At 37.7% G+C, this 13,323-nt stretch overlaps 1 protein-coding gene and 1 pseudogene across 1 annotated transcript in view; both read right to left on the reverse strand.

The window, feature by feature from the left end:
• LOC111741446 (nesprin-1-like) overlaps positions 1–13,323 on the reverse strand; it is a 137,943-nt gene that overhangs the window by 95,216 nt on the left and 29,404 nt on the right. Inside the window, exons 10-14 of the mRNA XM_023532163.1 lie at positions 12,332–12,487; positions 11,989–12,198; positions 7,354–7,455; positions 3,626–3,745; positions 1,856–2,056 (exon numbers count right to left, since the gene is read on the reverse strand). Of these exons, the coding sequence (XP_023387931.1) occupies positions 1,856–2,056; positions 3,626–3,745; positions 7,354–7,455; positions 11,989–12,198; positions 12,332–12,487 (789 nt within the window). The remainder of the gene's footprint in view (positions 1–1,855; positions 2,057–3,625; positions 3,746–7,353; positions 7,456–11,988; positions 12,199–12,331; positions 12,488–13,323) is intronic.
• Positions 4,686–4,801, reverse strand: LOC111741488 (annotated as a pseudogene).

Here is a 13,323-nt window from a genome sequence, read left to right on the forward strand (position 1 = left end):
CCTCCCCTGACCACTGAACTCAGTAGCTCCCATTCCCCATCAGTTTATACTCTGTGCTTCCTGAGGTGGCCTCACTGGACACATTCACAACTTTCCTTCCTCTCTGTGGTTGGGCCTGAGCTTTACTTCTCTGAATTCCCGAAGCATGTATTTTGCTTAATACTCACTGCCAAACACTGCTTGACACATACTGATTTAGTATTACATATTTTTAAATTTCCCTTGTAGTATACCTACACACGACAGAATTATAGGCCTTGCACACTCCTACACACGTATTTTGAAATGTTACTTTTTATGTGTAAAAAGTCCCAGAGGAGGGAGAAAGGGCTTGTCCTATTTCCTGTTTCCGGCATCATGGGTAAAAATGAAAGGCTAGGAATTGATAAAAATATTTAGTGTGCACTATGTGCTGGGCACTCTATCCACACTTTACTAACTCATCGAATCCTTATAACGACTCTATGAGGTAGGTGGATTTATTTCCCATTTCACAGATGAGGATACAACCATCCAGTCTAGGTAATTTGCCCGAGGTCACTATAGAGCTCTCACTCAGAAAACAGTCTGGTCAGTAGAAGCTAGAATCATTATTTTTAACTGACAGTTATTATATCATGGAATCTTAAAGTTGGAAGAGAACTTAGAGGTCACTTAGCCCAACATTCCCCCAAAGCTGATATTTCTTTTACAAGCCCATCGCCCTCTGACAGCCTTGGATGGAGTTCTCATGGCCAGGAGGGTTGTTCGTCCAATGGCAGCTTACTCCTTTTAGAGTTCTTCATCTATTGAGTTTTATTTCTCTGTTATTTATATTCATTGATTCTAGTTTCTCCTCTGGAATAACTCAGGATGATATTTTATTACTATGGTTAAAGATTTGAGAAAAACCAGCTGGGAACTTTAAAGCAATGTTTTCAAAGCCAAATGATAAGGCTTTAATAAATCACGATGTTTTGGACAAAAACCTCTGGGAAAAATAGCAAGAAGTATCATTCCAAAACAAACAAAAAATCCACCTTTATAATCACAAGAGAGCTACAGAATGGTAGAATGTTAACTATCTATAGCCCAAAGGGATATTATTAGTTTTCCTATAGGATATTCCCATAGTCTGGGAGTTTGGGGTTCTGGACTGGCAAATCCACTTTTTCTGTAATCGTTGCTAATTATGCAAGAGTTACCTCTGTGTGTACACCGAAGGGGCATTCCTGTACTAAGGAGTAGTGTCTAACTTGAACTTGGTTATGCTCATATGGATGGAGCAACCTCAGGTCTACCAAGTGTGATTATGTAGAAAAGGACTTGATGTCCCCAGGAGGAAACCCTTGAGGCCTACAGCAACCAGAGGAGCATGTGCTCAGGGGCCAGGAGAGCTGAGTGATGCATGTAAGAGGCAGAAACCCAACTCCAGAGCAGAGCGAGGGGCAGCAGAACACCAAGGCCTCAATGAATGGGCATAAAAGACACAAAGGGTAAAGGCGGAGTTTTGAATGAAGCCTCCTTTGAGGAGGCCCCCGTGTTTCCTGTCGAGTGCAGGTTATGCCAGGAGATAGCCTGGCTAATGCTAGCGCGGAACCGATAATTAAAATTTCTGATGAGGCTGGTATTCTTTTTTCACTTAAAAAATTGTAGGACATATCCTCTATAATTGTTCTGTGCTATTAAATGCCAGTGGGTTTGAGTATTCATTTCTTGACCATTTTGAAGATTAACTTATAAAAGTAGGAATACCTAAAAGATCGAAATTGTTAGGTTTTACTAAATGTATATCAGCACGTGAAACTATGCTTTCATAAGACATTCTCTCTCTCTCTCTGCCCTCCATCCCTCCGTCTCTCTCTCTCTCTCTCACCTTATGTTTGTCAAGTAGCTGTTGGATTTCCTCTTTGGAAGACACGATCAGTTTCTGGTTGCCTGCCATCTTCTCTCGTCCAGTTTCTAGCAAGTCGGCCAGATCTTGCATGGCCCTTTCATACTGACTCTTGAGTGCAAGATTCTGGTTCAGCCCACTCCGCCGAGAGCCAATGGTCATCAGCAGTTCGTCATACATGTCCTAAGGACCAGAGACAGCGCATCACCTACCCAACCTGCGACCCAGCCAAGGACGCTCCATCAGGTGTCTGACCCACGGTGACACCCCGCGTATAGAGCACCTGCCTGTCTTTCTTAGGATCCTCCCTTCCAGAAGTTCTTTCAAAAAAGAGAAGTTAAATTTTTCAACATTCCAAAGGATATGCAAAAATGCTGCCTAGAAATGACACATGAGGCAGGTTTGACAACTGTCTTCTCAGGACATCAATGGTTTGTGGCAAGATGTGGGGTCAAACTGTTGAAAAATGGTTTGTGGGGCTGAGGGAAATATCATAGAAAATAATTTTTCTGTTTTTTATTTGAAAAATTCTAATTTCCATAATGTTTTCAACATTTATATAATTTTAGAGTAATTGAATATGGTGTCTTTAACATTTCATCAGCTAAATAATAATCAGACTTTGGACTAGTCTTCAAATAAAGACCTAGAGAAACAAAGGAGAGAAACCTAGTTTAATGTGAGCTGAAAGACTTTAAGACTTGAAAAGGCAATGTTTTTGCCAAATGTGGTGAAGTAAATAAATATTTTAACTGGAAAGACATTTTAGGAGATGATGATACACCAAACACAAAATTTATTTGTGCCATATGGACCTGATTAACGCATCATATTAAGGTTTAGCAGGCCAAAAATGTTCAATCTGGAAAAGTTCAACTTTAATGCCTATTTACAGCTCTGACGTTTGACTCTTACACCTGACATTTAAGCACTGTCGGAAAAATGTCTAAAGAGGACAGGCGGGGGGCAGTGGGCTCACGGCATTATGAAACGTTAGATAGTGGAATGAGACAGTTAAAATAAAAATTTTCTTTTAAATATAAGAGCTATTTTATTTGCTTATCAAATGCTCGGTTTTGCTAATCGAATGTCCCAGTATCTCCCTACCACACTGATATCAGATTCTTGTCTAGGTGCCAGATATCGAAAAGCAAATTAACCCGAAGTTATTCTCTATTCCTGAAGGACGCCTAGAAGTCTGTTTAGATTTCAGCTATCTTCTAGTTCAATATATATATATTTTTTGTTCCAGAATTGAAACGACATCTCTCTTCCATTCAAACATGTATGAAAGATAAACTATAGTTTTGAACTCTTGAGAAAAACCACATTCTAAAAAGTATTGGCTTGACTATTTTTTCTTTAAAACAATTTGTGGGGGTACAGTACAATACAGAATAGATATCCCTCTTTTATTTTTCTAGGTTTGGCTGATAATTATTACATTTCTAGAGGAGAAAATAATATACCACAACTAAACTATACCACAGTGCTTAGCCACCGGAATAATAAAAAAGTAAATGTCAGAGAAAAAGAAAATCTTGGAGGCTTGAGAATACAATTTACTATATTAAACTAAATATGGTAAAAGTTTCAGAAAATTTTCTTAGGAGTTACTTGGAAGGAAGATTGGAACTTAAAAGATATGAATTTTATAGGGAAAAAAAACATGAAAATACAGAAAACAAGTTTTTCTTGACTTCTAGGTAGGATGTATCATTGAAGCTGAAAGCTATTGGTAGAAAATTATACCTGGAGTTTGGAGAGTTCTTGCATGGACGGCTGCTCGACCTGTAACTTGTCACCACGCTTTTTTAATTCAGTGATTCCTGCATCCAATTCCTTTAGCCCATCCTCAGCCTGTTGTATCGCCTAGATAAAATTTGTGATATTTCATCAAAACTTCCATGAACAATTTCCCACAAAAAGTGTGCCTAACACGTCTCCTTATCTTTTCCTCCTCTCTCCACATAAAACAATACATGCGACAAAACTCATTTCGGTACAACATAAAAACCGTGGTCACCTATAATATGAAAAAGAGAAGAAGCCCCTTTTCCTTCCCTGGTAAAAAATGGAACCTTCATTTTCTGGAGAAGGTAAAACAGATGTTAGTTTCTGGACTGAAGGGGGACCAGACACAGTCGGGGGGTTGAGTCCTTGACTGAAAACGGGGATAAAATGACCGAACACCACTGCATGCTAAATGTGGAGCCCCTATGTCTTCTAGAGTTCTGCAGCCAGACCTTTATTCTCCAGACAGGAAAAGGGAAAAAATATGTAATGACCAATAAAGAAGACTCAAAATATTGACACAAGGATTCTCAAACAAATAGCTCACACAGATCACCCTTCGATAAACCTCAAAATGTCAAGCTCCTTTTATCCACGAAGTTGCCATTTGGCTGTTTAGTCCTCCATCCTAAATGTGAATAAACAGCAAAAGATTTCCTCAGAAAAGTCACCAACATGAAAAATAGAGATCAAAATAAGCAAATAAAGAAAAACAACCTGGAAGGAAACAGATTATACAGGGAAAATGAAACTTCAACAATAACAACAAAATTTGTTAATACAACCCAGAGAGATTACAAAAGATAATGCATCTATTAAAAAAAAAGAACAGGATACTACAAAAAAGGATCATGTAGAAAACCAAAAGGAGCTCTGGGAAAATTAAACACAGGAGAACAGAAATGCAAAACCAGGAGGAAAGTGTGGAGTTGAAACTGACAAAGGCTTCCAGAAAGTAGAGCAAAAAGACAAAGACAGAAATGTCTCTCTCTTTTTTCTTTTTCTTTTTTATTATTTATGCCTACAGCACCTAGTCTTCCTAGGTGATCTCCCATCCAAATACTAACCAGGCCTGACCCTGCTTAGCTTCCGAGATCAGACGTCGGGCTTGTTCAGGGTAGAAAGGCTGTAGACCACAGACTGTGGCTCCACTGGGATGTGAACCCAGGACCTTCTGCATGTAAAGCAGACGTGCTAACTGCTACACTATGGAACCATGTCCCAGAAACATCTCTTGATAAGAAAATTAGAAGACTGGGCCAGAATATCCAACACCTGCCTAAAAGGAGCTCCAGAAAAAGAGACAGATAAAATGGAGGAATAAAAATGTTAAGCAAATAATTAGAAAATTTTCCAGAGAGGAAAGAGGAGAACAGCCAAATCAAAACGCCAGTTGAGCTCCCAGCCCAGTGGATAAGATACACATGTCATCGTGACCTTTGGGAATTAGAATGATCTTAGATTCCTCAAGCCAACACTGGGATCTAGAAAACAATGAGCAAAAGCCAGAAAACCACGAGAAAAGGCTTTCAAACCAAGAATTCTACAAAGAATTCTATCAATGAACTGTGAGCACAGTATAAGAACATTTGCAGACATGCAAAATATTGAAGAATATATCTAGCATGCATCCTTTCTTAGTAGGGATATGCACTGACAAAACAAGGAAGCAATACAATAAAGACAAAGACTTGGGATTCAGAAAAGAGAATATCCAGCAGAAGTGAAGGAAATTCTCAGAATGAGAGTAAAGAAGACAGCCTTCCACCAGGCTCACGGAGCAACAGGTCTGCTCTAGATCAGAATGATACAACTCAAAAGGTGAATATATTCAGGGGTGTCATCCCCACACCTGATGCAATTATTACCTTTTTAACCCAAGGAAGGTAAGGATGGAATTACCACATTTTAAAGTTGCTTTCCATTGATTTAAATAAATAATCTAGTTAATTACTTTTATCTGTGGTGTGGTATTTACTTTAGTTATATTAGTCAATAATTAGTAAAAATATAACTTGCGATTGTGGGTATCCTATATTTCACATTAGAAACTCAAGGCAAAGCACCACTATGGCTGCTCAAATCGATTCTGGAATCAGGTACATTATAAGCTAAAAATAAAAAATAAAAATTAAAAATATCCTTTCAAGTCAAAGATATGACATACAAAAATGGTTTTTAATTGGAGGGAAATAAGGGGTCTCTTATTTAGGTTTTCTTAAAAGCAGATAAAATTATGGTCAAGAGAAATACACATTCACAGAGAATTTTGCAAACTATTTTTGATGATCTCTCAGGTAGGTAGGTAGGTAAATAGATAGATAGATAAATAGATAGATAGATAGATAGATAGATAGATAGATAGATAGATAGATAGATAGATGATAGATAGACAGACCAACCAACAGACATAGATATGTATATAGAGAGAAACATTTTGGGTGATTCTCTATAGTCTACCCATAGAACCCTTAGAGGTCTACTGAAATTAGGTTATAAAGTTTTATTACAACACACACTTTTCATAATTACTTAGCTTGTGAAAAAGGAGATAATCTATGTAGCATCCTTCCCACTTCTCTTCTCCCTGTTTTCACTGCCATTACACTATTTTGAATTCTCATTCCTTATCACTTCAGCTCCCTGAAGCCTCATGATGGATGTCCTGCGTCCTGACCCTGTCACTATCATGTCAACCATCCAGAAGCAGGATCGGGCACTGACACTCATTCTCACCCTCAAATATCCCCAGTGACTTTGCACAGCCTGTGGTCGACAAGGTGAGTAAAGGCTCCAAATTGTGTAAGACAATCCATGAGGATGAAACCCGACATCTCTCTTTCACAGTCCACCACATTCATTTTTAATTTTCATTTCTGTTTCTGTGTATGCTTTATAATACAGTACCTGCTTATTATTTATAAATAAGAAAATATTTATACATTTGTGGTGTGGGCTTATTTTTTTAACTAATGAGGTATGCAATCAATAAAGTTTAGAGACCTATGGTTTACAGAATAAAGTCTAATTCTCTTCCACGCAAGAGGCCCTGCAAGCTGCCTCAAGTTTCCTCATCCAGCCTTATCTTCTTGCAATCACATTCATTTATTAAGTTCGGCTAAACAGGATTACTTGCTTTTCTCCTGAAGTGCTTTGAATCGCCTAACACGTATGCCTCTGTTCTCACTGCTCTCTTTACGTGGGTACCTTTCTTCTCAGTCTCTATGTGTCCAAACTTCTAAGTCAAGTTCAAATGTCCCTTTCAAAATCTAAGTTCAAATTACCCTTTACAAAATCCTCCCTGGCCCTACCCCTGCTGGTGGCAATCTACCCCTCTTCTCAATATCCATAGTGCTGCATCTTTACTGCCACCAGGACACTTTGACTTCCTATCATAGGTCATTGACATTCATGTCTAATCTCATCGTTAGGTGGCAAACTTCTTCAGGTCAGCATCTGTTGCTGACATCTTGTCATATCTCATATTTCCTAGTTCCATGCAGAAGTAAGTGACAAAGTCAATGTAACCTGGCCAGTTATTCAAACCTGGCTCTTAAAAACATAATACATGATAAGTAGAAATGCCACAGTAAGCCATTAATCTTTCATAAAATATTTGACATTTCATAGTAAATCAGATCCACTCTATGCATTTGCTCTTCTGGAAGAAAGACAGCTGTAAATACCTCTATTTGCTCTGCCACAGGCTTTTCAAACACATTTGCCAGTTTTTGCAGAATGATATATTTGTTGTCGGCCAGTGATGTAAACAGCACCTTCAGATCATTCTAGGGAGGAAAGAAATAGGAAGACTTAACATGTGCAACAGGGAATTTGAAATGGTTGTAAACATAACACACATTTTTCAAAATAATATACAAGTGCAGAAATTTAAGTCCAGAAAAAAATAATACTGTCTCATGAGAAGATAAAAGAAATGGATAACAATTTATCTAAGTGCTAAAATTAATTTTTGAAAAATCTGTTATACACAAACCATTTTCAATACAATACAAATGGAAAGGAGGTATACAAATAACAAGCTATACTGGTCACTCTAATCTTATTATGTCTGAAATAAATGTGCATTTTTAAACAGTACAGCATGAATGTTCCACTAGTGATTTCTACCTAGGAAAACAACCTATAGATGTTATTCTGATTTGGAAAAAAAACAGATTTCTAAGAATAACATGATTCCTTTTCTCCTCTCTTGTCTCCTTCCTTCTTTCCCTCACTTCCTGCTTCCTCCTATTTTCAAAGAATTTGCACAAGCTTATAAAAAGCCATCTAGAAGTTTATAAAACAACTGTTGTTCATGACAACCAAAGACATATTAATAAACAACACAAAAAGAGCTAGGCAAAGCCTTTTGCTCATAAACATTACTCACTAAATAGTCCAAAAATATTTATACTGCGTTAAATTTGTACAAAAAGGAGATAACTATCAGAATTTTGGTACTCAATTCTAAAGAGAATAATGAACTAGAACAAAATTCGAATGATACAATTTTTAATTCCTCTCCCTAAAATATCAGCAACGCAGTTCGATTTCTTATTGGTCGGCAAATGTATATGATGGGCTGCTCGTCCAACTCAGGCTGAAGCTGGACTCATCCCACCCTCTTCACGGTGGGGCCGATTGCATGCGAGCGCACGTCCCCAAGATGCAGACACTCTGACAGCCTCGTGAGAAGGATAATCACACCAAGGGAGAGAAAACACATTTAAGGTTGTGGGGGGACATTATCACACCAAATGCAAAGCTAAAAAGCAAAATAGCGAGTGGCTTATACAGTGAAATTAAAAAAAAAAAAATGGTGCTGAACATGAAAATTAGAAAAAAAAGAATATGATCCAAAGAGGCCATAAATGTCACTAACCATAACCTGTAATTATAATTTCCTCTTTAGTTTGCAACTAGGCTTATAGCACTGAAAAATAGTGGCAGAAACAGGGTTTCGCTTATGAGTCATGATAACGTTTGTATTATTCAACTGTGTGCAGGGTGAGGCCATGCGGGGCATTAGAACGGTGACATGTATTCGTATGCATACAAAGGATGTTTTCCATTCATTTGAAAAGATTCAAAAGAAAAAAAAAATCTCTACTATTTACTTATATTTAGAATGACATTTCTCCGGTTAATCTGAATGAGTAGATAAATGTAAATAACATAACAAGTTAGAAATAAAGAGTGTGTTATATTTTCTGTATATCATCTTTACATTTTTAACAGCATGTTTTCTATCTTAATTATATTCTATTCAGAGTAATAGAAACCAGTTCATACTTCTCGAAGCCACATTAATTACTGGAAGAGACCTGTCAAGAAGACAGTAAAGTAGAGAACATGACTGATTTCAAAATTACTAAATAAAAGACTGTAAGAGGTGTTAACAATCACATGGATGTTGATAGTTTCTTACGAATGGGGCCCGAAGGCTTTAATTATTTCTTATTACTACACTTGTGATAAAGCAGGACCATAAAGGTATCTATTCATCACACACATACCAGACATTGTAATTTTATTTCTTATAGTCACTGGAAATATTTGTAGACCATAAAGAGGCAGGATTCCAGCTGTTTGTGAAACAGGTCCACAAGATTTAAAATCATTTGTGCTGCCTATCTCACTTAATAAGGAATTTTTTCTTTTTCTTTTTTCATTTTTAAAATAACTTAAAATGCTCAACTATAAAAATGTCCAGAAAATTTATTTGGGGTTAAGTGTTTGGGTAAAATCTTTAAAAATATATAATAGTTGATAATTAACTTGTGATTCCAAGTAGATAATATACATCTATATAATATCTATGCATTCTTCCAGATCATCTGTTGAGTATAGGATAGTAGCAGTCTGGCAAAAGCTAATACTCCAAGGTAAATAGAAAATAAAAGCATATTATTCCAATAGCTATTGAGCACTGACAGCATGCCAGGTGCTTGGCGCAACGTAAAATTAAGTGGTTTGTGACTTGACCTTTAATTACATTAACATTGAAACTTTTCTCTCAATTTAATTAGAACACAAACATTTAAAAATATGTTTTTGTTCATGAGCTGACCACCGACACACAAAAACTTGTTGGCAAAAGAAAAATAGAAAGAGAAATTTAAAGAGAAATTTCACGATTACATGTTCTACTCTCGGTCCTCTACATAAAATAATTTCCAGAATATTCATGCTTAGTTCACATTTTACCCTCGCCAACTCTAATAACCAATTAAATTTTAATGTACCAAAGATACTAACATAGTAAAGGCAATTTGAAAAAGAGAAATGTGCCTCTGAGTGATAAACACAGTTGCACTTTCAACTTTATTCATGGCTGATAGACTAGACTGCTGCTAAAACTCAGTGCATTATTTTATGCAAGATGAATTTCAGAGTAATGAAATCATTCCCATAAGCTATTCAACAGTTTTGCTGATTTTAGACATACTGTATATACATGTACATGCAATCAGATCTTGTGCCCAAAACAAAAAACCCAAGTAACCAATCCCAGCTTTTCCTGACTCCCAGTGAAATGCTCAGTCCTTTCTAGGTGCTACACAATTCAACAAGTGCAAATGCAGATATCCAGTTCAAGTCACTCCTCAGGCCACAGACTTGCAAACACAAATGTCTGCAGTGACTATTCACCCGATACCTTAATTCTACCCCATTTCTTTGCCCAGCCAAAAATGGTATGGCTAGTGACCTGGTCTTGCCCAGTGGTCAAAGGCATCGCTATCCACCAGTCTTCTCTGTCAGTTAACACCCCCAGATGCTCAAGTCAGAGTCCCTGAAGTTCCTCAGCTGACCCCTTTCCACCATTCCCCATATCCAAACCAACAACGAACGATCAGTGCTCTCCTATTGATTCTGCCTTCAAAATATATCTTGAATAGGTTGATTATTCGCCAGACCTCCTTCCATCAGCCCAGTGATATAAAATATAAAAATAATCTGAGTCAAATTCTGGCTTTAGCTCTTGATGGTTCAATAATAACCTCGGCGATGTAACTGAATCTTTCCATTCATTTCAGATCCTAATCTATTATAATAAATACTACTATTAATACCAACAACAATAATAACAAAACTTGCCGAGTGTTTACTATGTTTAAGACACTGTTCAAAGTATTTTACACATTTTAACTCATTTATCCTCACAACACACTTTGAGGCAATTATTACGAGTATGATTTAATAGTTGCGGACACTAAGGCTCAGAGAAGCAGCTAAGATTATGCAGCAGTAGGTGACAAAGCCAGAATTTGAACACAGGAGGGTTCGCTTTGAAACACTATTCTTAATTTTTGCTCTTCCGACTTTGCAAAATAAGTATTAGGACAATGCTTAGCAGATAGGGACGGTGTGAAGATTAAAGACAAAAATACACGTGAAAAATTTTTGTGAATAAAAAATGATATACAAATATTCGTGATGATTTTACATTGTAGTTTTAAGAACATAAATTACTGGAAGGCAGTGGTAATTTGTCCCTCTAGATAAATATCTAGAATATTCAGTGTTTCCTGGATAATGCCACATTTATTTAGCATTTTACAGTATTTTATTTGTGACTCAAAATTTTTACATCAAATTCTTGGCCTTAATGACATGTATCTATTTTATAAAACTTCTATGTTTTTTAAAATAAAATTCAATTAAAACTTAAGTATGCCTAAAGGGTTCTTTTTATTAGGAATGAGAATCAACACTAAAAGTTTCTCAGCAGCTTTTGCATTAGTTGAAGTTCACAGTCATCGGAAAAGTTCTATAAGCACACGATTATTCAGGCGGCGACAGAACTCCAATCTGGCTAAAAGTCAGTAAGTCTGAGGAGCTGAATTGGAAAGTAATATAATGTATTTTAAAATGGGTGGGATATGAGGCCATAGTCACTTTCGATGGATCTGGATACTGAAGTCTAGGGTTCATTCTGTGTCAATAGCCCTTCCTCCACATTTCTCTGATCATATGTTTTAAACTCCACTATTATCAATGGGGAATTGTAATTATAATGTGCCATAACTTATAATATAATGTGCCTTAAATTATAATAATATAAATGTGTGGTTGAATTTAAAGTTCTCTTCAGCCCGTAGTTTGTTTGGCTTGTTTTCTCAACCCTCCATTTCTAGGAGCATAAAACTCTTAGTTTTCTGATCCTCGGGTTCAATTCCCTTGCTTTTCTGTAGTGTTCTTGCTCTTCATGGCACATTTGAAAAAAAAAAAATAGGTCTAGATCATACCTCAATAAGACAGCCTGCTTATGACTGAACATAGCTGGGGAATGGTCAAACATCTCAATAATGATTTACCTGGAAATTTAGTATTTGCTGCAGTCTTTCCTTCATCTGATGACATCGCTGATTCACTACTGAGTCTAGCAAGGATAACCTTCCCAAAAGACATCCCAAAGTGTCTTCAATAACATCACGGTTATCACCATTCTCTGGAAATGCTTGGGAAAACAAGTTCTTGTTCTTATCCATTTCTTCAGACATTTCCTTAATATCTTTGGCAAGAGTCTAGGTTTGATAAAGGAGAAGGACATTTCAATGGTTAGCACCCTCAACTTACCTACAAATCAAGTCTTTTCCTCATAGAGAGTCAAGTGCTTTGTAATGTCATACACTCCCAGGCACAAGCTGCCATACTTACCTCTTGGTTGAAGAGACAAGTTTCTGTTTCTTCCGGTAAAAGTGCTGTGGCAACAAATAAACGTTCCTCAACATCATCCAACCAAGTAGAGGTGGCCGAGACCCCATCGTATAACTTCTGTTCCAAGTGAATGTTCTGCTTCTTTGTCCCTCCACCCTGGGGGAAAATAAAGGAGGGCGGGGACAGTAATTAATTCCAGTGTTTTGAGAAATCAAAGAAAAATATCAGGAGGAGACTCTGGGAACCAACGGGCGATGCCATCTCGGGGCTGTTTACTAGGGTCGGGTCTCAACGGTTCATGCCCAGGGTGGAACAACTTTATGGAGGTCAAGGTCTGTGAGCAAACCAGGAGCACAGCCCTACCTGGGAGGAAACTTCCTCAAAGGCCTGGTTCAATCCATCCAGCAAAGAAGTCACTGCAGATTTGTCTTGGGTCTGCCCTTCCCCTTTGTACAGTGGCACACCAGACAGGAGCCGACTGGGCCTGCTGTAAAGCTGGAGAAACACACGGGCAGCTGAGTTAAGACAGTGTGCACTACATCCGGGTGTTTTCATTTAGAATTGCTCACATTGAAGCGGATGCTGGATCTTCCGGCCTTATGAAAACCTCTTCCCTGTCTTTTCTCCCTTCCTCACACCGAAGAGAAGGAAACAGCTTAAGAGGCACTTTGTACAAATGACCAATGATTCTTGAAAGAAATTACTCATCAAATGTCATAAAATAAAGAACAGTCAATGCTTTCCATTTCTAACTCCATGGGGAAATGAGACATGAACATGAACCTCAACTTTAACAGTCCAGGTATCGTGTGAGAACGTCAGTGGCTGCAGGAGGAGGTTTTCCCCGTAAGTCCCATGGAGGATGCCAGGGTGTGAGCACGGCACTGACAGAGAGAAGAAGTGGCTCTCTGAGCTTAGAGCAGGTGGTGGACGAGACGTCCGGTAAGTCTGCAGTGCTGGATGAATCACACAGGTGCTTCCAGGTGAACGGA

This window comes from Pteropus vampyrus, unplaced genomic scaffold (genome assembly GCF_000151845.1).
Source record: "Pteropus vampyrus isolate Shadow unplaced genomic scaffold, Pvam_2.0 Scaffold78, whole genome shotgun sequence".
Taxonomy (NCBI): domain Eukaryota; kingdom Metazoa; phylum Chordata; class Mammalia; order Chiroptera; family Pteropodidae; genus Pteropus; species Pteropus vampyrus.